The sequence below is a fragment of the Mesoplodon bidens genome, assembly GCF_964165515.1.
Source record: "Mesoplodon bidens genome assembly, chromosome: 14".
NCBI classification, from domain to species: Eukaryota; Metazoa; Chordata; class Mammalia; order Artiodactyla; family Ziphiidae; genus Mesoplodon; species Mesoplodon bidens.
The window spans coordinates 69,419,696-69,445,659 of NC_138170.1; the positions used below are offsets into that span (position 1 = coordinate 69,419,696).

The window sequence follows — 25,964 nt, forward strand, 5'->3', positions numbered from 1 at the left end:
TCCTTTTGGGTCCCAAGGAAAGTTGTTCATGAGGAAGTATCTTGCTGGAGGCACAATGCTACTAAACTACCCAGAAGGAGTATTGGGTGAAGCTGCTGGCTGCTTTTGACTATCAAACACTGCTAGAGCCAGGTGCTGGGGAAGCACCCTTGCTGCAGGAGCCAGGCACTGGAGAAGCTGTGACTGGACAGGCCTGGCCACTAGGGAAGCCAGGGGGGCAGCAGGATCTGACTGCTGGAGAAGTTGTATACCATGCAGAAATCCTTCAAGAGAGCACAGTGGTTCTAGGAAAGAACACTCCTCCTCCTTCAGTGTCTCTCCAGTGCCCTCTGCTGAGGGAGTTTGATGTCATGCCAGCTGGCAAAGGGGACATATTTAAGGGGCCTAGCTTCATTTTCACAGAGCAGGCAATGAAGGGTGAATAAATTAACTGGCACAGTCTGCTACTTTGGCTGCACAGCTTCCATCTGCCCGCTTTTACACACATGTGAGCTCCCCTACAACAACCAAATAGTTATATTTCTACCTACCAAGACACAGCTCTCCTGCTTCCCGTTCTTACCCTGTCTCCCAAATGAGGCGTCCCAGCACTTACTGTATCAATCACTGTCTACATGAGCAACACCGCAAATTCAGTCACAGTCTCACTGAATATTCTGTTACCTGAAGACTAAATTGCAACGTTAACTTCCAACAACTTGTTTATAAAATATAAATAATGGGAAGATGAAGGAAAAAGAAGAAAATGGTTACCATGTACAAATAAACACACATCTATATCAAGTAAATAGAAAACATGCAAAACTACTATAGTTCTCATTTCTATATTTGTTCACAAGACCACGTTTGCTCTCCGGCTTCCTTCTCCCATTTCCCATCCTGTATCTCCTCTGCACTCAGCTGGAATCTCAGCAGGGCAGGATTCTTTTACCTGGTGGAGTGACCCAAACCTTGATTCTTGAAGGATCTGAATCCTCGGTTGTCCTGCCTTTTTTTTTTTCTTGGTTCCTGTAGTTTTTCATTAACCCTTACTTTTGGGCATGGAAGCTCTAAGAGGTACCTGAGAGAATCCTCTGATTCCAGAAATTATCTTCCTGGCCTTTACTGTATACCAGCAACCCAATTTCTCCTTGGTAACTAGGATCAATCACTCCAGCTTGTGGAGTAACTCCTTTTTGTCTGCTGCTTCAGTGGCATTAAGGGGGTCCCCAAAAGCCAGGTCAGTGACTCGTCTTCCAGTGGAACCATTGTGGTGTCCTCTTGGCAGACAACATTCAGAGCCCCTAAACCTTTTCAGAGATACGGGAGTGGAGTGGGGACCAGATGCAGGGATCAAGGGGAGAGTAAGTGAAGAGGCTCTGGAGCTGGCACGTGTGGCGTGGACCGTTGTTTAGAGAAGGCTGGAAGAGCCAAGAATCACACAGGTGTGGACCATGGGCCACCTCGGCTGGTGGGGAGGGTAGGACAGAATCAGACCCAGGCTCACGGCTGTCCAGACAGCAGGCCCCGCCAGGGTCCACACGGCTGACTGTCACGTGGACTTTCAGCCTGGACCCTGTGCCCTGCCTCCTGGGGCGTGGGAAGCCCATCGACTGCCACCGCACGCACGACCCCGACCCCCAGTAGGGCTCCTCCTGACTCACCGTGTTCGGAAATGCGTGCTCCTGTATGGAACTCTGTATGGGCTCATTTTGGCTCCCAAGAACAACTTCAGCTCCTTACCAGCGTCTATTTTGGGTACAAACCTTTTTTTTTTTTCTCCTCCCTGCTTGTGGGGCTGTGTCATGGTAACCGTAAGTGTGAGCCGAGGAGTCTGATTCAACTCAGCTCTGCCGGTGTGGCCACCACAATGGCAGCGTTTGGTGTGATTAAAAATGCTCACGCTGGTGGCGCTCTGGCCTCGAGGGTGGTGTGAGAGCCACAAGTCATCCTGTTGTGACTTCAGAGCCAGACAGATGGGCTTTGAAGTGGGGAACAGGATGGCAGGATTGTTGGCCTGTCGCCAGTGGCTTTTGGTATTCTACGGGCAGCTGGTGATTTGGGTGGGAAGGACGTTTCTGGAAGTCAGAGTCACGGTATGATGACATGCATCTCCCTCGTGTTGAGAGAGAATGAGCAATCAGAAGGTGGCACTGGGACCTCCCCCTCCCCCTTATCCAGCCCCAGTCTTGTGACCGAGGGTGGGGGAAGACATGGCAGATAAACATCTCTGTCTGGGAGGCTGTGATGTCTCCCCTCAGCTTTCTGCTGCCCCCAGCTTACCAAGCTTATCACCACCCTGGCAGATGCTTGGGTGGTGTGGGACACAAGATACTCTCATGTCTTCTGTCACCCACAGGACTCATTTGCACCTCCTCCTAAGGTCAAGTAGGAAACTCAGCCATGAGGCTGTTATCTACAGGCTGGTGTCACGTCAGGGGCACAGAGAGCTGATCTGGGGTCTGTGCGACTCATGCTCATCCATGACTGGGTGTCGCCATGTTTGTAAGGACTCTTAAGTTAGATGGACCTGGGCTCAGAATCCTGCCCTGGGACTTTCTACCTGCACTACTCTGGAGAGGTAATTAACCTCCCCAAGCCTCAGCTTATCCTTCTATAAAATGGGAATAATAGTAGAACCAACTTCATAGACTTCATAGGTTGTTTATGAGGATGAGACGAGACAATGCATGGCCCTTGGCACAGTGCCGGACACACGGTAGGTGCTCAGTAAATAGTAGGATGAATAAATGAATGAATGACTCCCTCATCCGGCAGGGCACTGAACACGATGATTAGAAGCTTGGACTGCCTGTTAGCACCCTTCCCCCTGCCCTCACAGCCCACAGGCCTCACCAGGAAAGGGAGACTAACTGGAAACTTTGTTTTCTGATCAGTTCGTTGGGAAAGTTAACATGTTTGCAGTGGTCACATGCTAATTGTAAGAGATCATGATGAAGTGGAAAACTGGGGGCTTCAGCGGGGGACAGACCTGGATTTGTATCTGGTTCCTCCACCCACGAACTGTGTGACCTTAGGCAGCTTGGCCAACCTCTCCATACCTCATTCTTCTCATCTAGAAAATGGGGATAAAAATAGTCTCCACTTCAAAGGGTTGGAGTGAGGTGTGAGGATGTACGAGATGTTGAAATTGTAAAGCTCTTTCACAGGGCCTGGCGCGTTGTAAGAATCGTAATCAGTACAAGCTCCATTTGAGTGAAGTACACTCACGGGCACTCCAGGGATGTCAACAAAGAAGAGAAAACTGTGGGCTGGGTTAGTCAGGGACTAAGAATTGTTAAAATTTATTGAGGATATCCTTTGTGTCAGGCACTCTTGTTGGCATGTTTCTTAAAGCAAATAATTTTAATGTTATTTCGTCCATTCTATTTTTTTTTTGGCCATGCCGTGCGGCTTGCAGGATCTTAGTTCCCTGACCAGTGAAGGGATCGAACCTGGGCCCCCTGCGGTGGAAGCGTGGAGTCCTAACCACTGGACCGCCAGGGAATTCCCTGTTAGCATTTTTAATGCATCTCACTTTAATTCTCACAACAGGCCTGTGAAGTGGCAAGTGTTATTTTCCCCATTTTACAGCTGAGAAAACTGACGCACAGTTATGCCTCAGGTCACACAGCTGACGCTAATACAGACAGAATTTGAACCCACGCAGTCGGGCCTCCCAGGGAAGACTTCAGGAGGTTGAGATTAGTATATGAGTCAGGACCGTCAGCCACAAGGCACAGACTCACTCCCACCGAAGTAGGGAAAGTCTCACATTACCGGGAGGTTCAGAGATGCCCTGCCTCCAGGTACAGCTGGGTCCGGGGGGCCCAGACAATGGCCTCAGTGTTCCAGTGTCTATCTCCATCCCTCAGGCACGCTTTCCCCAACGCAGCCAGCAGCTCCTGACCCACGTCCCATCACGTTAGCATCTTTCCTTTGCACCAAAACACTCCTGGGGGGCCTCTGATTGGCCCCGCCTGGTCACATGCTCACTCTGTGACTAGGGTGAGGGGTGGGGTCGGCACAAACACCACAAAACCCCACTGGGAAGGAGGGGAAGGTAACTAGATCGAAACCAGCAAAGTCCACTGCAAAAAGGGCAGACCAGCTAGAGGGGTGAAGAAGGACCTGGTGCAGAGACGGTCAGATATTTTTCAACAATTCAAAGAGAGGACTTGAGATGGAGCCGGAGAGGCTCTTACGGTGATCACATTAGGGTTGTTTCTGATGGAGGAAGGATCTGGGTTTGTGGGCAATTACGGTTTTGTTTCTGGGAGAGGATGATTCCTCGCCGGCCCTTGTTGAGGTGAGACTGGGGTGACGATCTAGTCGGTGCTGGTTGGAGCAGGCTTGGAGGTGAGGCTTTGGGGTGATTGATTGGCTCAGGGGGTGCTGATGGGATTGGGATCGGTGAGGAGGGTGGGAATGGTGCTGGGGACGGTGTGGTGGCAGAGCTGGGAGGTGACGCGGCAGGACGGTCTGGAGGCTTCAGGAGATGGTTGAATTGTGGGTCTTGGGTCTGAGATGGGCTGATGAGCGAGCTGGGCTGTGGTTAGGGATGTGGGCAGCAATGGCATGTCGAGGTGCAGTTTGGGGGGGGACGTGAGGGAGGTGAACCATGCTGCGCATGGGCTGGACTTGGTGGAAATGATGTGTTGCGAGAATTAAACATTTCGTGAGGGATGTGAGGGTGGGGCGGGGAGGGAGGTACCACTTTTAGAGCTGATGATGGAACTCTGTGTGGGGGTGAGGAGATGATGATGGGTGTTCTGTGGGACGTGACGGTTTCATAGCGTAACAGAGGTGGAAGGACTTAGCTGCACTCTTATGGAGGAGGATGGAGGCCAAACCCATCCAATGGCTGCAGCTGGATGTAAGCCCTCATTCCCAGACCCATTCTCTCTCTTTTTTTTTTTTTTTTTTTTTGCGGTACGCGGGCCTCTCGCTGTTGTGGCCTCTCCCGTTGCGGAGCACAGGCTCCGGATGCGCAGGCTCAGCGGCCATGGCTCACGGGCCCAGCCGCTCCGCGGCATGTGGGATCTTCCCAGACCGGGGCACGAACCCGTGTCCCCTGCATCGGCAGGCGGACTCTTAACCACTGCGCCACCAGGGAAGCCCCCCATTCTCTCTTTTTAAAAATTACTTTTTATCTCTTCACAGTATTACATGCATATAATTTTAAGAAGTAAATAGGACTAACATCTCTTCACTGAATGCAGTTGTTCCTTGCCTCCTTCCACCTTCTTCTTCTTCTCAGAGGCAACCACTTTTAGCTGTTTCTTCTAGCAGTTTTACATCTCACGGGTCTGAGTAATGTTCGTATTTTTGACTCTTCCATTGTAGACATTTTCCATTGATTTCCTATTTGATAAATAAGAATTTAGCTCTCTTATATGCCAGCCAACCCCTCAATATTTCTCGTGGTAGACATACTATCAATAGTACCTTACCAGGGGTCTTCCCTGGTGGCACAGTGGTTAAGAATCCACCTGCCAGTGCAGGGGACATGGGTTCGAGCCCTGCTCCGGGAAGATCCCACATGCCACGGAGCAACTAAGCCTGTGCACCACAACTACTGAGCCTGCGCTCTAGAGCTCGTGCGCCACAACTACTGAGCCCACGGGCCACAACTACTGAAGCCCACGTGCCTAGAGCCCGTGCTCCACAACAAGAGAAACCACCGCAATGAGAAGCCCACGCACCGCAACGAAGAGTAGCCCCTGCTCGCCTCAACCAGAGAAAAGCCCGCGCACAGCAACGAAGACCCAACGCAGCCAAAAATAAATAAATAAATAAATAAATAAATAAATAAATAAATAGTACCTTACCAGTGTTGTTTCAAAAATGTCTTATGCCTATAATAACATACATATATGTATGCATGTAGCAGGCAGGATAATGGCCCTGCAAAGATGGCCACATCCTAATCCCCTGAACCCGTGAATGTGTCACCTTATGTGGCTAAGTTAAGGATCTTGAGATGGGGGGATTTATCCTGGATCATCTGGGTGGGCCCAGTGTCATCATCAGGATCCTTGAAAGTGAAAGGCAGAGGCAGGAGGGTCAGAGTAATGTGATGGGAGAAAGACTGGCCATTGCTGGCTTTGAGGATGGAAGGGAGCCAGGAGCCAAGGAATGTGAGCAGCCTCTCGAAGCTGAAAAAGTCAAGAAAATGGAACCTCTCCAGGGCCTGCAGAAAAGAATGCAGCCTGCCAACACCTCGATTTCAGCCCAGTGACGAGTACCATTTTTGACTTCTGACTTCCAGAACTGCAAGAAACAAATTTGTGCTGTTTTAAGCCATTAACTTTGTGGTAATTTGTAACAGAAGCAATAGGAAATTAATACACCAGGTAATATGTCTACATCCACATACATACATACAAACATGCATACTTATGTATGTTATGTATACATACTTGTTAAATCAACTAATGCAACTATTTACAGCTGAGCTTTATACTGTACTACAATAGTTTCCTTTTTTCCCCCTGAAATGAATAATTACCTTGTTTCTTTTTTTTTAATTGACTTTTGTCATTTTTAAAAAATATTTATTTATTTATTTTATTTGGCTGCACTGGGTCTTGGCTGTGGCATGCAGGATCTTCACTGCTGCATGTGGGATCCAGTTCCCTGACCAGGGATCGAACCTGGGCCCCCTGCATTGGAAGCGCAGAGTCTTAACCACTGGATCACCAGGGAAGTCCCTACCTTGTTTCTTTATCTGCCTTATTTTCTTTATACCTTTTGCCCATTTCTGCTATACCTCCTAATAGCTGTCTGTATGGCTTCCATGAGGGCAGTCACATCAAGTGTTATGTTTCAGTTCCATTTTCTGAGTTATCCACTCTCTTGCTCTCGGGGCGTGTGGCATAGTTAGCTGCCGTTTGGTGACTTCTTTTTGTTGTCCTCCTTGGCATTCCCTTTGCCTTCCTTCTGGTTGGAATTCCTGTTTTCTGGAGCCCACGTCTTCTTGCTTGTTTTACTCCCCCGTTTGGAGCCCATTGCCCAGGACAGGTCTTCATCTTTATCCAAATCCATTCAGTTCCTGAGTTCAGACCACAGAGTAAAAATAGCGAATGACACCTGTAGTTCTGTCAGGTTAAAAAGACAGTTCAGGCTTCCCTGGTGGCGCAGTGGTTGAGAGTCTGCCTGCCGATGCAGGGGACACGGGTTCGTGCCCCGGTCCGGGAAGATCCCACATGCCGTGAAGCAGCTGGGCCCGTGAGCCGTGGCCGCTGGGCCTGCGCATCCGGAGCCTGTGCTCCGCAATGGGAGAGGCCACAACAGTGAGAGGCCCACGTACCACACAAAAAAAATATTACTCAGCCATAAAAAGGAATGAAATTGAGTTATTTGTAGTGAGGTGGATGGACCTAGAGACTGTCATACGGAGTGAAGTAAGTCAGAAAGAGAAGAACAAATACCATATACTAACACATATATATGGAATCTAAAAAAAAAAAAAAGGTTCTAAAGAACCTAGGGGCAAGACAGGAATAAAGACGCAGACGTAGAGAATGGACTTGAGGACACGGGGAGGGGGAAGGGTAAGCTGGGACAAAGTGAGAGAGTGGCATGGACATATATACACTACCAAATGTAAAGTAGATAGCTAGTGGGAAGCAGCCGCGTAGCACAGGGAGATCAGCTCGGTGCTTTGTGACCACCTAGAGGGGTGGGATAGGGAGGGTGGGAGGGAGACGCAAGAGGGAGGAGATATGGGGATATATGTTTATGTATAGCTGATTCACTTTGTTATAAAGCAGAAACTAACACCATTGTAAAGCAACTATACTCCAATAAGGATGTTAAACAAAAAGAAAAAGAAAACCCCCAAAAGATACACGTACTCCTATGTTGATAGCAGCACTGTTCACAGTAGCCAAAACATGGAAACAACCTAAATGTCCATCGACAGATGAATGGATAAAGATGTGGTACATATATACAATGGAATATTACTCAGCCATAAAAAAGAACAAAAAAGGCCATTTGCAGCAACATGGATGCAACATGAGATTGTCATACTAAGTGATAGTATTATCATACTATCCACTAAGATTATCATACTTTCTCAGAAAGAGAAAGACAACTATCATATGATATCACTTATATGTGGAACCTAAAATAAGGCAAAAATGCACCTATCTACAAAACAGAAACAGACTCAGACACAGAGAACAGATTTGTGGTTGGCAAGAGGGAGGGGTGAGGGAGAGGGATGGACTGGGAGTTTGGAGTTGGTAGATGCAAACTATTACATTGAGAATGGGTAAACAATAAGGTCCTAATGTATAGCACAGGGAACTATATTCAATAACCTGGGATAAACCATAATGGAAAAGAGTATAAAACAGAATGCGTATGTGTGTATAACTGAGTCACTGTGCTGTGCAGTAGAGATTGCCACAACATTGTAAATCAACTCTACTTCAATTAAAAAAAAAAAAAGTTCAGTGGTAGAGGGCATGGTGGTGCCCTTCCATGGTGGAAGCTCTCCAAGTTAGAGGCTTCCCTCGGATGTCTAGTGGTCCTTGGTTGTCCTTTCAGGGTTAAGACCAGGGGACTAGAAAGCTGATTGGAAGCTGGCTGACTTGCAGATCCACATTGGCTGACCTAAACAAGCCATTTGGAAACCATTTGGGTTCTGGTGTCAATATCTGTATCCTTAGGCCTTTCTTCTTGCACTGGTAAGATTCTCCAGAGAAGAAGGTACGGTCTGGCTGCCAGTATTCTAGGAGCCCAGTGGGGCACTAGCCTGGGGGACTCAACCTCAGCATTGAAAATAACCTTCATCTCCTTGGTTTTTGTTTATTCCTCTTGCTCTCAACGGTGCTTGTCGACTCTCTGCGCAAAGACCCTCTGTTTTGTGCTCTCTAGAGAGTAAATCTTCAGACTTCTGGGGGAGGTGGATTTAGGTATTTTACTTCTTCCATTTGATCCTTTTTATTTTCATACATCCATCCTCTTCACCCCTTGTCCCAGAGGTACGTGGTGCTACCATGCCACGTGTCTTTAAAGAACTCTGTTGTAAATCACTTGTCATCTGCTGTCTGAAATTTGCCTGCCACAAATCTGCTTTCCAGACCCCCACATTTTGTCGGTGGTGTCTCCTCTCTGTTCGGCCCAATCTTGTGACTTTATGTCTTCTTTATTTTTTTTTTTTCCTGGCCGCACCACGTGGCATGCGGGATCTTAGTTCCCCAACCAGGGTTCGAACTCGTGCCCCCTGCAGTGGGAGCGTGGAGTCTTAACCACTGGACCACCAGGGAAGTCCCTGTATGTCTTCTTTAAAAAACCTTTCTACTACATTGGATTTAGAAGGTAGCGCACTTGGGTGTGTAGATTCAAAATCCCAGTCCTTTTCCACAACAGTTTTGTAACTGGACCGGTGAGGATGGTGACCATGTCAGTTGTGATACCAAGACATTTTCATGATAGGATTCCTCAAAACAACTTTTTTAAAGTTGTTGTAAAATTATTCATGGCCACTGTGGACGTTAGCAGTATAAAGGAGAAAATAAAAGCTGCCTACTGTGGCGGTAGGGCTCTTGGCAAGGGTTTTTATTTGGTGGTGGTTTTGTGGTGCAGCCCTTGGCATGGGTGAGGAGGATGCTTTGGTGCCAGGAGCAGCAGGGCCGTCATGTCATGGTAGACACATGCTGCTGTGTTGGGACCGTGGGCCCAAGAGCAGGTCTCCTCCCTCGGCAGGACTGCTTGGGAGAAGAAGGAAGCTTCTAAGGATGGGCGGGAAGCGCTGTGTTCAGGCCTGGACCTTGGCCACCACGGTGGGCTCTGGAGCTGTGCAGTGCATGGCCTGCCCAGCATGTGCTGGATGGTCTTAGATGATGCTGGGTGACTCTGAGGGACACTTACTGACAAGGCTGTTCCATTGAGTTACACAAAGGAACCGAAAGACTGACCCAGGTCAGCTGTGTTTGCTGTGAGACAGTGTGCAGCTCATGTCAGAGGGGTGAGCAGAGGAAGGGGCGGAGGAAAGAGCCTTTCCTTTCCTTTCCGGGGCGTCTGCCCTCAGGGTCAACACCCTGTGATGTTCTGCTTTTCCCTCCTGCTTCCTTCCTCTTGTCACTAGCCACCAGAGGTTCTCTGAAAGTTTTTTCTTACAGAAGCCCCTGGATGTTTCTAGGCCTCAGGGCAGCATTGAGACAAATATCCGGGAGAGGCCTATCTGCCCCTGACTTACTTTGTGCCTGGCTCGGCATGGACTCCATTCTAGGGCTCTCGGGGCTCCTGGAGATGGCCCAGCCTTGTAGGATCCTGCCCTTTGCCTTTGGGGCCTCCAACAGCTTGGCAGGGCAGGGCTAGAAGACGTTCTTGAAGATCATCTGGTCGACCTCTTCCATTTTATGGATGAGGAAACTAAGGGCCAGAGAAGTTCTTCCAGGGTTCAGTGTTCTTCCCAGCCAGACCCTGCCTCTCAGCTTGCTCATCCTTTTGAAGATTTTGATGTGGTGGGTGATCGGGGATATTTGTGCTAACAGACAAGGGGTGGGTTTGAGGGGAACTCGCGGGCTGGCTGATGATGGTCAGAAGCCTTGTGGAGTTCTGGGTTGGCCCGGTTGTCTGATGGACTCTCGGGGTTTTTTTCTGTGGGGTGGTGTAAGCTGGGGGACGAAGCTTCATAGAGATGCCCTCAGAGCCCGAGAGTCAGAGATCTGGATTCAAGCCTCTGCCCTGACACTGAAACACGGATAAGCCTTAGCCTTTTGCAGCCTTAGATTCAACAGCAGATGGTAGTGATACTTGTAGCTGCCCAAAGAGGAAGGCCCGTCCGGGCTTTGCACCGCATCGGACACACGGAGTTGCTCTCTCTCCTGCACCCGCATAGCAGACGTTCCTCGGCCCAGCACTGCCCCCAGCCTGGACCAGCGCTACACCTGCGGCTTCCTTAGGGCTCACCTGGCGGGGCGGGAGTACCTTCAGCCTGTCCAGGCTCTAACTTATGGGGCCCCTCGTGTCCGGGCCCTAAGAAGGCTCCTCCCAGCGCCAGCTCCCCCCTCCATACCCCCCCCCACCTCCCAGCCCAGCGCCCATCCCTGGGGAGGGGCTGCACCCGTGGGAGACCCAAGCCTGCGCTTTCTCCGGTTCCTGGTTTTCCAGGGAGCTCTGGCTGGAGGGGGATGGGAGAAGCAGCCCTGGAGGGAGGGGGAGCGGGGGAAGCAGAACCGGGAACTGGAAGTGGAAGGGTGTGGGTGGGCCCGGATCCAGCCTGCCTCCCACTTTCCTCCTGCTGCCAGGGCCCTCCCCATGCTGCCCGGGCCCGCGGAGGCAGGGGCTGGGCCCAGGCTCCTCCTGGGGGGCGAAGAGATCTCTCTGCGGCTCCTCCGAGCCAAGGGGGTGAAGCCGCGACCCCCCCCGGCCCCCCCCCGCCCCAGCTGAGGCCTGTGGCCCGGGCTTTGTTAGTTCACTGGCGTGAGGCCCGCACCTGAAGCAGGGAGGCCGAAAAGCCCCTAAAATTCAGCCATGTGCGTTCGCAGGGCCCCCTGGAGCCCACAGTTCCCCAGGGCAGGTGGGGCTGGTTCGTGGGGTGCTGGGGGAGCGGCCTGGCATCCTCCCTCGCTCGGTGCGGCTGCCGCCTCGCCCCCCACCCCGGGGCGTCCCCTAGACAGCCCTGCAAACCCAGGCCTTCAGCCTGGCCGCAGTCCGGGTTCACCCTCAGCCTTCTCCGGGCCCAGGCGCCGGCCCTAAAGTGAGGTGACATTCATCTCACTACATCCTGTGACTACGGCTCACTTCCTCCACGTGGTGGGGGCGGGGTGGGGGTAGGGGCGCGGGGAGGACAGATCAGAAGGAAAATGTAGCCGGCTGGGGACCTCTGGGATTTCCCGGGGGGGCGGGGGGGCGAGGCTGCGGGAAGCTTTCAAAGGAAAGAACAGCCGTGAATGAAGTGACGGGAGGGGGCGGGAGGCGGCTGGAAGTCCCACAAGTTGCGCCCACTGTGCCGCGGCAACTGTCGCGCGTCGGAGGCAGGTGCGGCCCTGCTGCCGATTCGGCCTCGGTGCCCGCATCGCTGGGTGCCCGCATCGCTGGGTGCCCGCATCGCTGGGTGCCGGGTCGGCCTGCGCCTGGGAAGAGGAGTCAGGCCAGCGTGGCCCCGGGGCCGAGGGTCTGGCCCTGGGAGCCGGTGGCGGTCAGCTGGGGCCTGGGGTGGAGGTGCCTTATCCTGCTGACCCCTCTTCTCTTCCCCCCACAGGTGGAGCCACGGGAAGCCCAGCCCCACAGACAGCCTGAGGCCGCATTTCACCCCCGGCGCCGGGATCTATGTTTAAGTTTTAACTCTTGCTTACCAAGACCACGATAATTCCTTCCCCAGAGGCCAGCAGCCCCCCAGCCCCGCGCAGCCCCAGCCTGCCTCCCACCGCCCAGCTGCCCGCGATGCCCGCCAGCGGCCCCGGGGACGCCAGCGGCCCCGCTCCTGAGCGGGGGGAGGAGGAGCGCAAGGTGAGCAGCCGGCTCTGCTGGGGGTGCTGGGCGCTGGACCGCGCCGCTCCGTCTTCACACGGGCCTGTAGGGAAGACCTATCTCTCTGTTTTGGTGATGAGCAAACTGAGGCTTGGAGAGGTTAAATCCTGGTGGTCAGGCTCCGGGACCCAGTCTTCAACCCCCGTGGTGTGTGAGCAGAGCTTCAGACCCCAGGCGTGTGCGATTGTTAGGGCTGGCCTTGCAGGGTCCTCACATCTGGCTTCCTTTCTGGATCGGCCTCTTACTAGCTGTGTGTCCTCAGGTGAGTCGCTTTACCTGGGTTAGCTGCCTCTGTTTCCCCAGGGGGGTTAGTAGCTTTGGGGAGGCCAAAGACAAGTTCAGGGGGCTCTGTAGATGGGAGGCCTCGTGAGGGTTCCCCTGGCGGCACAGACGGCCAGGCTCACCGCGGTGCATGGCGCGCTGTGTGCTGTGTGCTCAGGGCAGCACCAGTCACAGTGGAGATGGTGATTTCCCTGCCCCGTCCCATCCCTGGCTCTGAGCAAGTGTCACTTCTGGCCATGGAGCTAGTGACCTCCTTGGTTTTGGAGCCCCGTGAGGGGTGACCTCTTCACCCTTCTGCTGAACTCCAGGATGGGCCTAAATCAGTTAGGGGAGATGCCAGCAGGCTGGTAGGTGTCCCTGCCGGGTTTCGACAGGCAACCTCAGGACCTCACCAAGCCGTGTCCACCGGTAGGCAAAGCCATTCGAATCCCCAGCACGTGGACTCTGTTTTTCCCTTCTGTGGAATGGTAGACCCTGCCCCACCCTTCCAGGGAAGCTGTGCCAGCCAACGGCCTTCCTGGGGCGTCCCATCTGTCGTGCCCTGGTCCCCACAGTTCCCTCTGCCGGTTCTCCTCTCCCTGAGCGGGAGTGGGGGGTGGTGATACTTGGTGGTATCTGAGAGCTTCTGGGGCACAGTTTGTCCTCCTGGAACCAGGGTGGACACCTGACACCAGGTGTGGGGCCACGGAGCACTCTGAGGGGATCCGCTCTGGTGATATGCCATCAGCGGCAGTTCCGAGACCTGCTCCCTGCCCACCCTCTTGCCGCGCGTGCTCAGCTCCTTCTGGGCTTGCTCGTTCTTAGAGCCAGTTTCTGTCTTCTGGGTGGTTTCCATCCATTTGGTCCTTGAGGACAGCCCTTGAAACAAGTGGGGCAAGGACAGATGGCCCTGGTTTGGAGATGAGGAAGCTGAGCCCAGCTTATCAGTGGGGGGTCCAGAGGAGAGCCTGCTCTCCTGTATCGGAGCCTTTTTCACTGCCCCACCTGCATGGGTCCTGTTACGGACACACACACACACATGCACGCACGCGCACGGATGCGTGCACGAAGCCCAGACACCTGTCTTTCCAGCCCAGGATCCTGCAGAGTGCCACGGGACGGGGCACCGTGTATACCCCCAAGCTGGGAAGAAAGTGCATGCTGCAGCCCACTGGGTGGGGCTCCTAAGGGTTACAGGTCAGTCCCTTTCTTTCTGATCCCGCGGACTCAGGCGGCAGCAGACTCAGACCCTGCCGCCATAGAGTCAGGGCCACCTGCACCCACCTGTGCTCTTGAGTGGCAGCTGTGGCCGTGGATAATTCCCTTCCCTCCTTGGGCCTGGCTTTGCTCCTCCGTTAGATTAGGTGACCCTGACCCCTCCCCCGGTCCGATGTCCTGACTGGTGCTGACACAGCTCCGTGTCCATGCACTTGCAGTTGGTGGTCAGCTGCCACCCGCCCCCCAGTTGGAGGAGGTGGGGCAGCCGGGCCACATTTCCCCTGTTACTGGACAGGGCTTCCCTGGGCCGCAGAGCCCCTGGCCCCTCCCATGGAGAGCCGCAGACAGGCTCTCCATCATGACAGTTCAGGACAGAGAAAAAGCACTGGACAGAGTCACGAGTCCCGGGCCCCAGGCCTGAAGATGTCACTTCTTGGAGATGTGACTTCAGGCCCTCTGGGCTTGCGTTTGCTCAGCTGTAAAATGGGGATAGTAACTCTAGCTGTGCCTGTTTTATGGGGTGGTTGTGGAAGTCATATGAGGTCACGGGCATGGAGTGAGTGCCCTGCAAACAGCAAAGTCTGGTCCAATTATGAGGGATTACGATTGCTATTATTATCCACCCATAGTAACTGCTCTGGCTCATGAGGCAACAAACACACACCCAGGCCCGGAGCCTGGTGCTGATAGAGGGAGCTGACGGATGGGGGCGGGGGTACGGCGGGCGCTCTCCCCGGTGTGCATGCTGGCTCACCTGGTACACCTCCCTGGCACCGCTGGGCTGGCTCCCGTGCAGCCCCCAGGAGGGCAGGCAGAGACACTGACAGCCGCCCACGGCAGCCCGTGAAAGCCAGGCCTGGGGCAGGGGTGCTGTGTGGCTGCAGAGGGGAAGATGGGTTTGGGCCACAGCCCAAGGAGTCTGGCAGAGTTTCCAGGGGCACCTGGCACAAAGGAACTGTTTGGTGAGCCAGAGGGCAGGGGTGTGGCTGCCCACTGGCCCCTTCACCACCTGGCCCCATGTGCCCTTCCCGCCTGCCCCTCCCACCCCCACCGGCCACGCCTCCCTGTACCTTTCACTCCAGTACTTCCTGGAGCTGCCAGGCCTTTGTTTATGCTGCTTCCTTTGATTGATGTGCCTTTCCCTAATTTTCTCTCCTCTCTGATCAAAGCCCTGGCTTCAGTCTGTCTTGAATTACAGAGAGAACCATCGGTTCTCAAAATGTGATCCCTAAACCAGCGGTACCAGCAGCACCTGGAAGGCTTAGAAATGCAAAAGCTCGGGCCCCACCCTAGACCTGCTGAATCAGAAACTCTGGGGAGGGGACCAGCAATCCTTGTTTTTACCAACCCTCTAGGGGTTTTGAGAAGTACTGGTGTGGATAATATCCAGCCCCCGTAGCTGCCCCAGGAGGGCAGGACCCCAGCCACCGTCGTCTGGGTGGATCTTCAGGGCCCGACTAGCACACAGTAGGTGCTCAGGAAATATCTTGTGGATAGGATGGAGAGGAAGATGAGAGTGGATAAGACCCCTTCACAGGAGAACAATCCCAGAGCCGTGATCAAACAGGCAGGGCGCAGAGCTGTGCGCTGTAGGCTGAGGCAGCCGTGCCTGTGCTGGCAGTGCAGAGAGGCCTGTGTATGTGGTGTCCTCGTGGCACCTGCCCAGCATCCTCCTCAGCCCTACTGTCCATGTGTTGGGCAGGGACGGGGCAGCTTGGGGAGCCTGGGAGGAGGCAGGCTCGGAGGCGGGGGGGCGGCGAGAGGGGGTGCTGAGCCCTGGGACTCTGGCAGTGAGGGTCGGCTGGGTAAATCTGGCCACAGAAAAGGGAGGGGGAGCTGGCCTTATGAGAGATGGGAGGGGAGGTGAGCCTCAGGAAGTCCAGGAGCCTTGGTTCTGGCTCGGAGGAGATCATGGAGATATGGTGCCAGGCCCTGTGTAGAGGGGAGAGAGGGGGGCAGAGGGAGCAGGACGGGGGACCAAGAGCATTCCAAGCCCGGGGCTGGAAGGGCCTCCTCAGATCCCCAAATGTGAATCAGTGCCTGGCCAGGAGTCCAAGACCCGGGCTGGGCCCCCGATCTTGCTGTTCCCCTCTTTCCTCGGGCCTTAGAAACATAACAGATGCATCGAGTGCTGACTATCTGCCAGGTGCTCTTTTAAGCTCTGTACTTGCATTATCTTATTTCATTCTTACAACTGCTCCATAAGGTAGGCTCTAGTATTTTCATCACTCTATCTTATTAAAGACTAAACTGATGCTCAGAGAGGTTAGGTCACTTGTCTAAGGCCACACAGCTAGTAAGTGGTGGTGCTGGGATTCGAACCCAGGCTCCTGTGCCTTTCAGGCTGCCTCCTATGTGAAGGGGGATGGAATGGATGGTGCCTCCCAGCTGTGATGGTCCATAGTCCTATCCAAGTTTCTTCTGAAAGTCGGGATGGTCAGAGAATGCTTTTCTCTGCATAGCAGTGCTCTTGCCCTGGGGTCGCTGTTGGGGGCACTTCGTCTCCAGCAGGAGCTCACGTACACAGGCTAGTATGTGTGACTGGCTATACATGTGCATGCACATACACACAGATACCAGGTACATACTCTTACGTGTGAAGACGCTGCTGTGGACATTTTGCTTCTTTCCCTTCCTCCTTCCTCCTTCCCTCCTTCCCTCCTTTTCAGACTTAGGTACCTTTCCAGGTACCTGGCACATAGTAGAGCTAGGTACATTTCCAGGTACCTGGCACATAGTAGGGCTCCACGAGTTTGTTGGGTGAACTGAATATACCTTGCTGGAGGACCTAGTAAAGGGAAGGGGATAGGAAGATACAAGGATGGGCAAGCCATGCCTGCCCTCTGGAGGAAGGAGGCCGCTCCTGGACGGCTCTCCCTGAGCTCACCCTCTCCTGCTGGGTAGGAGAAGCGCCTGTTGGGAGGGTACGTATTTGTGCTGGGGGAGCACAGCAAGTGTGCCCGTGTGTGTGTGCATACCTGTGTGTATATGTATGCACGTATGGCCAGTGCTGTAGCCAGGGCTCCTCCCTTCTCACCTAGGTCCAACCCAGAGGCCTGGCAAGTACTGATTTCCCTCGGGCGCCGACCACTTCCTGCACTCCGGTTCCGAAGTTCAAGGGCATCCTTGAGTGGGGTTCCCCCGACTCCACTCTCAGCTGTTCTTGCTGGCCCACAGATCCGGTGCCCACCCCGGGCATGCCCTGCCTTTAGTGCACTCAGATGCCCACACACGGTCACTCAGGGCCTGCTCTTTGCTTTATAATCGTCACTATAGGGGTCGTTGAGGGAGCATCCCTCTTACACATTTAAACAGTTCCAGTAAAGGCAGCTTTGCCCTTACCTCTTCGGGAACACAGCTAATAATAATAATGGCGTGTCCGTTTGTAGCTCAGTGGAGTCGATTAGATGCTTGCGCATGGATAGCAGGCAAGTGATGTAAACAGTGCCCACCCCAGAGCTGACTGGGACCTCCATTTTCGGGTTCAGGTTCTCTAAAATTCTCTAAGTTAACTGCTGTTACATGTCAAGTTTAACTCTGCAGTCAGTACAGTCTTAAGTGGGGGTCAGTTGGACTCTGGAGATAGACGTGTGTTTGAATGTGGACTCAGCTACGTGACTGCTGAGCAGCAAAAAGAGATTTCCGTGAGATGGTGTGTGTGAGTGGTTAACACAGTGGCACAGATTCAGTCTTGTAATTTATTTTGGAGAGTTAACTAGCTGTCTATCTATCTACCTACTTACCTTCCTCCCCATCTACCTATCTCTCTATCTACCAACCTATCTGCACATTTGTGGTGAAGATCCACTGCAGCCCCGAGGACTGAGAGGCATGGGAGAAGAGTGGGGACAATGCAGACGAGGGTGTGAATGGTGTGGGTTTAAAGTCCCCTGAGAGCCCACGGCCTATGGCCCCCTCTCCCTTTACCCACTCAACAGAAGCAAAACTGAGGCAAGTTGCAGGATGACCTAACTCTTTTTTTTTTGGCTGCGTTGGGCCTTCGTTGCTATGCTCCGGGCTTTCTCTAGTTGCAGCGATGGGGGGGGCTACCCTTCATTGTGGTGCGCGGGCTTCTCATTGCGGTGGCTTCTCTTGTTACGGAGCACGGGCTCTAGGCACCTGGGCTTCAGTAGCTGCAGCACGCGGGCTCATTAGTTGCGGCACGCAGGCCCTAAAGCACGTGGGCTTCGGTAGTTGTGGCTCACGGGCTCTAGAGTGCAGGCTCAGTAGTTGTGGTGCACAGGCTTCGTTGCTCCGTGGCATGTGGGATCTTCCCGGACCAGGGCTCGAACCCGTGTCCCCTGCATTGGCAGGTGGATTCTTAACCGCTGGGCCACCAGGGAAGTCCCAGGATGACCTAACTGCTGATGGCAGGGGCTATGCTACCTTCAGAGGCTCGCGTGCGGGGCCACGGCCGGGCCCAAGGTCCCTCAGGTCTTTCATGCTTTCAGGTCTGGGCTGGGGTTGGAGCCCATCCCGGCCAAGAAGCAGGCCCCACAGGGCCTGGGCGGGGAAGCTGAGCTCAGCTCTGCAAAGGGAAGAGGGCCGGCGGGGAGCTGAGCAAGAGTGGGTGTCCCAAGATGACTGAGAAATGGGAAGATATCCTTCCTCTCTGGCACCTGGACTGGGCGCAGGGCCTGGCCATGTCCTGCAGCTGCCTCTGCGGAGAGCCACACGGCTATTAGGGCTATTACTTATAATCACCCCACTTAGCATGTGCACGGTGTGGAAGGGTGTCTAAAGGAGTTTCCTTTGCCCGGCAATTAACTCACCTAATCCTCACAGTAACTGGAGGATCCCCATTTTACAGATAGGGAATTGAGGCTTAGAGAGGTTGAGAAACTTGGTAACAGTCACATGGCTACAAAGTAGATTTATCTGGATTCTTTCCATCCACCAAGGGAGGGTGGCTGGTGGGGTGGGAAGGAGATGATGGGCTGTGCAGAGCCCGGGTGGGCTGCTGAAGGAGCGAGGGCGAGGGGGCTTGGGGGCCACGGGGGTGGCTGCTGGCAGAGTGGGCATGCTCCATCCCAGCCCTCCGCACAGCACAGGCACTTGTGTGTTTATGTGGTGTCTCTCCCTCTGAACTGAGTTCCCTATTTGCTTATCTTTATACCTGGTACATAGCTGGTGCTCAGTAAATGTTTTGTTTTTTTTTTCTTTTGCGGTACGCGGGCCTCTCACTGTTGTGGCCTCTCCCGTTGCGGAGCACAGGCTCCGGACGCGCAGGCTCAGCGGCCATGGCTCACGGGCCCAGCCGCTCCGCAGCACGTGGGATCTTCTCAGACCCGGGCAAGAACCCGTGTCCCCTGCATCGGCAGGCGGACTCTCAACCACTGCGCCACCAGGGAAGCCCCTCAGTAAATGTTTTTGAGCACATCCATGGGCCTGGCCTCATGGTGGCCCTAGGACCACAGGGGTGGGCACGGCTGGGCTGCAGTGGGCTGGGTATGTGCTGGGGGGAGTCTCCATTCCGGAAGGTGGTGAGGCCCCAGCATGGTGCACGGGGTGCGGAGGGCCTGGGGAAAGCCCACTGTGCGCAGGCGCCTGGGAGCTGTGCGGGTGTCGGAGGGGCCGTCAGGACACGGACGCTGCCTTCTGGGAGCATGGCCTTTTGGGAGTCATGGAAGACCTTCATCGATAATTATAATACGAAGCCCACTGAGCAGTCAGTGAATATCTGTTGAATATTGTTGAGTAGTTGAAACAAAGGACTGACGAGCTTTGGGAGGTGACCGAGAGCAGAAAAGACGGGGGGCTTGGGAGGGCTGCACGGAAGTGAGAGCACCTACAGCAATTCCCGGTGCCCTTGCCCTCCCCACCCGTCCTCCTGCAGCTCACCCTGCGGTCCGGCCTGGGCCTGCCGTGCGTGTGCGTGTGCGCGCGTGTGTGCGGTGTGCTCTGCGGGGTCGTGGGCCTGGTACTCAGGCACCCAGAACGGGGCTCTGCCTGCCAGAGAAGCCAGTTCGTTTCACTGAATTCCACGACCACAGACAGGCCCTGGGAGGCCAGCCAGCCAGCTGGCAAAGGCTGTACGTGCTTCTTGTCCCAGGGGGCCCGGGCAAGTGGCTGGCTAGATCCGGCAAGTTCATCCCCTTGACTCAAACACCAACTTGAGACATCTGCTCAGCGGATGCTGGGTCAGTAGCATCCGGTGTACGCTCTGAAGGGAGCACGTATATCTGGCTGGCTCTGGGTGAGGGCCTCGTGGGATGTGTCTCTCTTAGGGGGAGGGGTCCCCGTCTAGGCATGAGGCCCCTGAGACAACTGTGTGTGGATGTGTGCGTGTGAATGCCAGCGTGTACCTTTACCTTGGCTTGCCTGCCTGCTCATGGTCATGCATGTGTACACGTGTCAGGGGCACATGGCATAGTAGGTATAGTGGCATGTTGCTGTGGAAAGACCCAAGGGCTGGGAATCAAAAGATTTAAATTTTGGTTCTAAAGGCCTGCCTTGCTGGCTCTCTGATCTCTGAAAGGTAGGTAGCCACTCTGAGCTTCAGATTTCCCGCCTGCGTAATGGAAAAAAATAATACCAGCTCTACTTTCTGTAAAGCATAAGAATAAAATGAAATAACGTATGTGAAAATGCTTTGTTAATTACCACGTACAGTACAAATGTGAGAGATTATTGTCATCATGGCCCAGCTCCTCAGAATGAGAAGTTGTGTGTGGCCTAAAATAATCCATCCAGTGAGCTGTGTTAAAATGTAGGTCAAATCATAGCCTCAGAAGTTGAGAGAGGCTGATGGTAACCACCTAATCTAACAGGCCATCGAATGTAGAGGGGCTCTGAAAACTGTAAAGAGTTACATAAATTGAAGTGACATGATTATGTTGAAGACTAGAAAATACCTTTTAGTCACCCTGTTTCCTGACTTTGAGTCCTAAAGATCAGAATGGCACTGGAGCCTCCTGCTTGGTTGTATTCGTGCACGTTTGTGGATTCGTACACGTGCCTCTCTGTGTGTGTATGGACTTGTTTATTGAACATCTACTATGTGACAGTCACTCATCAAGTATTTTGAGTGCCTGCCCTGTGCCAGGTGCATCGCTCTAGGCACTGGGGACAGACGCCAAGGTGGATAAGACAGAGTTCCTTCCCTCAAGGGGCTTGTGGCTTGGTCATGATGATAGCTGGCAGCTGCAGTGCTGGATAGTGGGTGCTGTGGGAGAGGAAGGACCCACAGACTCAGTCTAGGTGGGGTGTGGGAAGGAGGGGCCCAGGGGAAGGGAATCTAGGAAGTGAGGTTGGAAAAGTGAGGGGAAGGTAGTCGGGGCAGAAGCAAGGGTCTGTGCCAATGTCCCAGGGAAGGAGCAGCCCACATTTGCACCAGGCGTGGTCGGTTTACGATGGGTGGGAAGTGCCGGCCAGATCCTAGGGCCTTCCTTCACCGGGGCTAAGGAGCTTGGCTTGATCCTGCAGGGCCCTGGGAGCCCCCTCAGCAAGGGCTTAAGCTCTGTGGAGTGACGTAATCAGCTTTGCATTTTGGAGGGATCACGGAGCCCCAGTGTTCCTGAGTATCTCACTGCGGCAGTACCAGCCAGATGTTGGGGTTTGTCTGTAGCACTGAGTGATGGCTGCATCTGCCGGGCAGTGAGCTGGGGTTTGCGTGGGGGTGGGGAGGGGCGGGAGGAGGGAGGGATGCACATTTGTGAATAGTTCTGGTCGGGACCTGGGAGCGGAGGAAGTTAGCGATTCTTGAGTGACTTTCATGTGTCAGCTTTCCATATATTACCTCATTTAATTGTTATACCATTGCTGTGAAGTAGATATTATTATCCCCATTTTGTAGGTGAGGAACGCTAGACTAGAGAGGTTAAATAGCTCGAAGGGACCAGGGAGTAAATAGCAGAGCAAAAAGTCCAGCCTAGCGTTTCCCTGGTGGCGCAGTGGTTGAGAGTCTGCCTGCCGATGCAGGGGACGCAGGTTCGTGCCCCGGTCCAGGAAGATCCCACATGCCGCAGAGCGGCTGGGCCCGTGAGCCATGGCCGCTGAGCCTGCGCGTCTGGAGCCTGTTGCTCCGCAATGGGAGAGGCCACAACAGTGAGAGGCCCGCGTACCACAAAAAAAAAAAAAAAAAAAAGTCCAGCTTGCTGCCTCCCTGCCCCAAAGCCCACCTCACTAGAATTTCTGCCCATTCCTGCCTCCTCCCACTGGAAGGACTGACTAATTCAGCCCCTTCACTTGACAGATGAGGAAACCAACCTGGGCTCAAGGCTGTTCCTGCTAAATTTGTTACTGTTTTCCAGCTGCTCCAAGTCACTGTGGATCAGATTCTTCCCTTTCAGAGTATTAGTGATGCCTCCCAGCTCAGTGCTACTGGCAGATTTGATAAGCATATTTTACATTCCTTTGCTCAGCCCATCAGCAAAGATATTGAATGAAACAGGCCCCATGACAGATGCGAGAATGAACCGCTTGATACGCCTCCTTGAGGGGCACGCCCCAAGCCATCTGCTCGCCCTTCTCAGTGTATTACCCCTCTCACTTGTGGGTGTGAATGCAGGCAGACCCAGAGCCGAAGGTATCGCCACCTCCCTCTGCCCCGCGATGTCGCTGTATCACGGAAGAATGACGTGTTGACCGAAAACGGCACGCTTTTCACAAAGCCGTGCTTCAGGGCTAGATGGAAAGGGTGTGGGCCAGAGTCGCTCAGACCTCGGTGCGACTCCCCACCTGGACTCTCGTGGAGACTCGGTTTCCGAAGCACACCCCAGGGGTACCGGAGGGCAGAGTGTTGGATTGGGCATCAGGTGCCGTTCCCCGCTTGGGCCCGAGGGATAGGCTCAGGACATGGCCCTGGGGGCTCCCCGTTCTCAGTACACGAGGACCTGGACAGATGGTCTGGCATCAAGGTCTTCCACCTCTTCCTCTTGGGGGTGTTGCACTGAATTAAATTCAACAGGGAAGGATGTGCTGAGCATCTCCTGTGTGTCAGGCAGAGCACGTGTGTGGAGGTGAGGAATGACAGCAAGTCTCCAGATGGCACAGGGGTTGCCTATCAGGGGCCCCCAAAGGCTTTCTCCATATGCTAATGGAAGCTGGGGCTTGGCAGTCCTGAAACAGCAGGTGTCTTTGTTTTTAGTCAGCACAGGCAGCCTGGTAATTGTGGTTCCTTAGTGCTGATCTGAGGCTCTGATTGGCTTTCCTGTCTCTGATTAGTTCAGAGCAAAAGTTAGAAAATCAAACGAATCCCTCTGTAAGAGATGCAGTGTGCTAAAGAAATAGTTCAGAGCCCAGAATTTCTGGGCGGTAGGAGCCTTTTCAGACCCCATGGCCACCCAGACTGATCCTGACCCACCTCGGCACCCCCTCTTGGCTGCTACCTGTGCATTCCAGGCCCATGGGCCCGGCCACGAGCAATGGTCAGAGGCTTGGCTAGGTGTGGCCTAGTGCTCTGCAGGCAAGTGCAGGGGCTGGGGGGGCCTCCTGCTGTGGGGGAACACGTAAGTCCTCTCATCGAGGGGCGTGTGGAAAACCCACGAAGTGCTGAGTCTGTTCTAGGCTCTGGGTATTCAGCAGTGAACAAAACAGGCAAGGGTACAAACCATTTAGTCATCTGTCTTCTTAAAAACCCAAGAAGCAGGCAGAATGGACACCTTCCTACCCCCATTTTAGGATGAGGAAACTGAGTTTCAGAGAGAACCGTCCTGGAACTAGAACAAGGACAAGCTGGGCTCATACCCATTTTGGTTTGCTTTAAGCCCCATGTCTTTCCACGACCTGGCGTGGCCTCCAACTGTTTTGTAAATGCCGAGTTACCTGGTCAGCACGATCAAAATGGCGCCCTTTTAGCCGTGGTGTAACCTGACCAAAAGCACCATCTCAGCTGAAATTCACTATACTTGGGTAGATTCAGTTGGAACTTTCACAAACGTTAAGCTGCATTGGTAATATTTTCTCTCTGTGTGATCCAAGTGATTGTTTCTTAAATGGGGGTGTCTGCGGGGTCTCAGAAGACAGTTCAGCACCAGCAGGCCTGGCTTACCATGGGGCATGTGGCCCTGGGCCCCCCTCAGTCCAGACCCACAGAGCTGTCATGGAGGCCTCCCCGCCACTTGGCTGTCCCCCACCTCAGCCTTTCTGCCCTCACAGTTTCTCTACCTCACAGTTTCTCTTCCTGAAAAGAGCCTCTCAAGGGTCTCTGGTCCTGGGGCAGCCTTTCTCTCACCACCCTGGACCCTCACCTCCTGTCCCCAGCCGGCACTGGGCTCTCTGTCCTTGGCTTCTTTTCCAGACCTTTCTCAGCTGGGTCCCTTTAAACTGTCTCACCAGCCCCTCTCCGACCCCTTGTGTCATTCTGCACAGCTTCCCTCTGAGGCTGACCATTTCCACCCCTAACCAAATCGCTCTGCGCTCGACTTCTTTGCATCTGTTGACTTTGCCTCTTGGGTTGGCAGCTCCCTTTTTTCTTGCACCCACAATACACTGGCGTCCCCTTTCTCCTCCTCTGAACACTCTCTCCACCTCCTGCAACTTGACTGGAGTCTCCCCTCAGTGCTAAGGCCTGGGGCCTCTGTCATCTTCCACTCACATGTCCTCGGAGGGCTCCCGGACTCTCAGCTGCAATGCTCAATCTCCCTCCTAAATCTCCTTACTGGGCGGGTCTGTCCCAGATGTGCCTCGAATGGATGGATGGACAGCGGGAGCCAGTGCCACTCTTCCCATCGGTCTCATGTCTATGACTGGTCGCAGTAGGTTTCCATCTGCATGTCCCACCATCACCTGAAAATTAATGTGGCAAACCACAAGCAATTTTGAAATCACAAAAAATGAAAGTTGAGTGGGACATTGAGGGCCACCTCGATTCAATCCCCCGGGAATCTGTGCACCTCCCCTTTTCTGTGGCACCAGCATGGCTCTGGGCTGGCGCCCTCCCCTGGGAGGACTGTGAAGATGTCTGTGGCTGCTGACGTCATGCAGGGCACGAATGGCAGCCTGAGGGGCCTCTGCTGGGTCAGGGTCCCTTTCTCTCTCCTTCCCCAACACAGTTTTTGCTCATGATTAGTCATGCTGGAGCCGGCTGAGTCAGAAGCAACTTGTGGGTGGTTTGTGGCCAGGCTGGAGCAGTGAGGCAGGAGGACTTTCTAGGTTTATGTGTCTGCCCCACGAGACAAGCACTGCAGGGCTCGGCCCTGGCACGGGCCAGGTGAAGGGTGGTAACAAAACCAAACTCTGGTCCAAAATTCAGCGAAGGAGGGGCATCACGATGAACCAAGACACGGTCCCTGAGATGCTCCCGCGGGGTAACAGGCACATGCAGTGCCTACACGATGTGGCAGATGCTTCAGGGCAGGTGTATGTACAGGGGCTGTAATGCCCTCCATGGTCTGTGGTAGGCCTCCTTCCAAGGGTTGCGTGTACTTCCAGTAGACATTGCTACATGTCATACTTCTCTTCCTGTGATTTTATTCTCTTCAATAAAGGTGATTCATTAAATACAGCGTTAATCATTTTTGTACTTGTTTTAGATTTTTTTCATATAAATAAACTCATATCCAGAAACAAATTCTTTGTCAGAGCCTGTGTTATGATTCTGTGGTTCAGAGAACGTGTCCACCCGAGGGAGAGCTGCGTTCTGCTGGGGCAGCGGGGCGGCTCTGAAGTCCCCTGAGGATAAAGTTGACTCGGCCCTCAGGGGTGGCCCAGCTCTGCCAGTCAGGAAGCGGGTGAAGACCATCCCTGCCAGGGGGAACAGCGTGGCACAACCCTGGAAGTGTGGCTGCCCTGCGGGTGGGACACTGGGGAGGGCTCTGGGGTCCAGCCCTGGCTTTACAGGCTGTGTCTGTGCCCACAGGAGGGAGAGGAGCAGGAGGAGGCTCGTGGCAAGGAGGAGCGGCAGGAGCCCAGCACAACTGCCCGGAAGGTGGGGCGGCCTGGGAGGAAGCGCAAGCACCCTCCGGTGAGTGAGGTGGCGTACCCCCAGCCCAGGTGCACGCGCACGCACGCACACGCGCACACGCACGCACGTATGCACGCACGCACGCACGCACACACGCGCACATGCACAC

General features: G+C 53.9%; 1 protein-coding gene across 2 annotated transcripts in view; it reads left to right on the top strand.

Moving 5' to 3' along the window:
* DNMT3A (DNA methyltransferase 3 alpha) overlaps positions 1-25,964 on the top strand; it is a 100,870-nt gene that overhangs the window by 15,637 nt on the left and 59,269 nt on the right. For both annotated transcript variants that reach the window (XM_081253663.1, XM_081253662.1), the window contains exons 2-3: positions 12,203-12,450; positions 25,751-25,855. In XM_081253663.1, coding sequence (XP_081109789.1) covers positions 12,385-12,450; positions 25,751-25,855 — 171 coding nt within the window. In that variant the 5' untranslated portion in view covers positions 12,203-12,384. The remainder of the gene's footprint in view (positions 1-12,202; positions 12,451-25,750; positions 25,856-25,964) is intronic.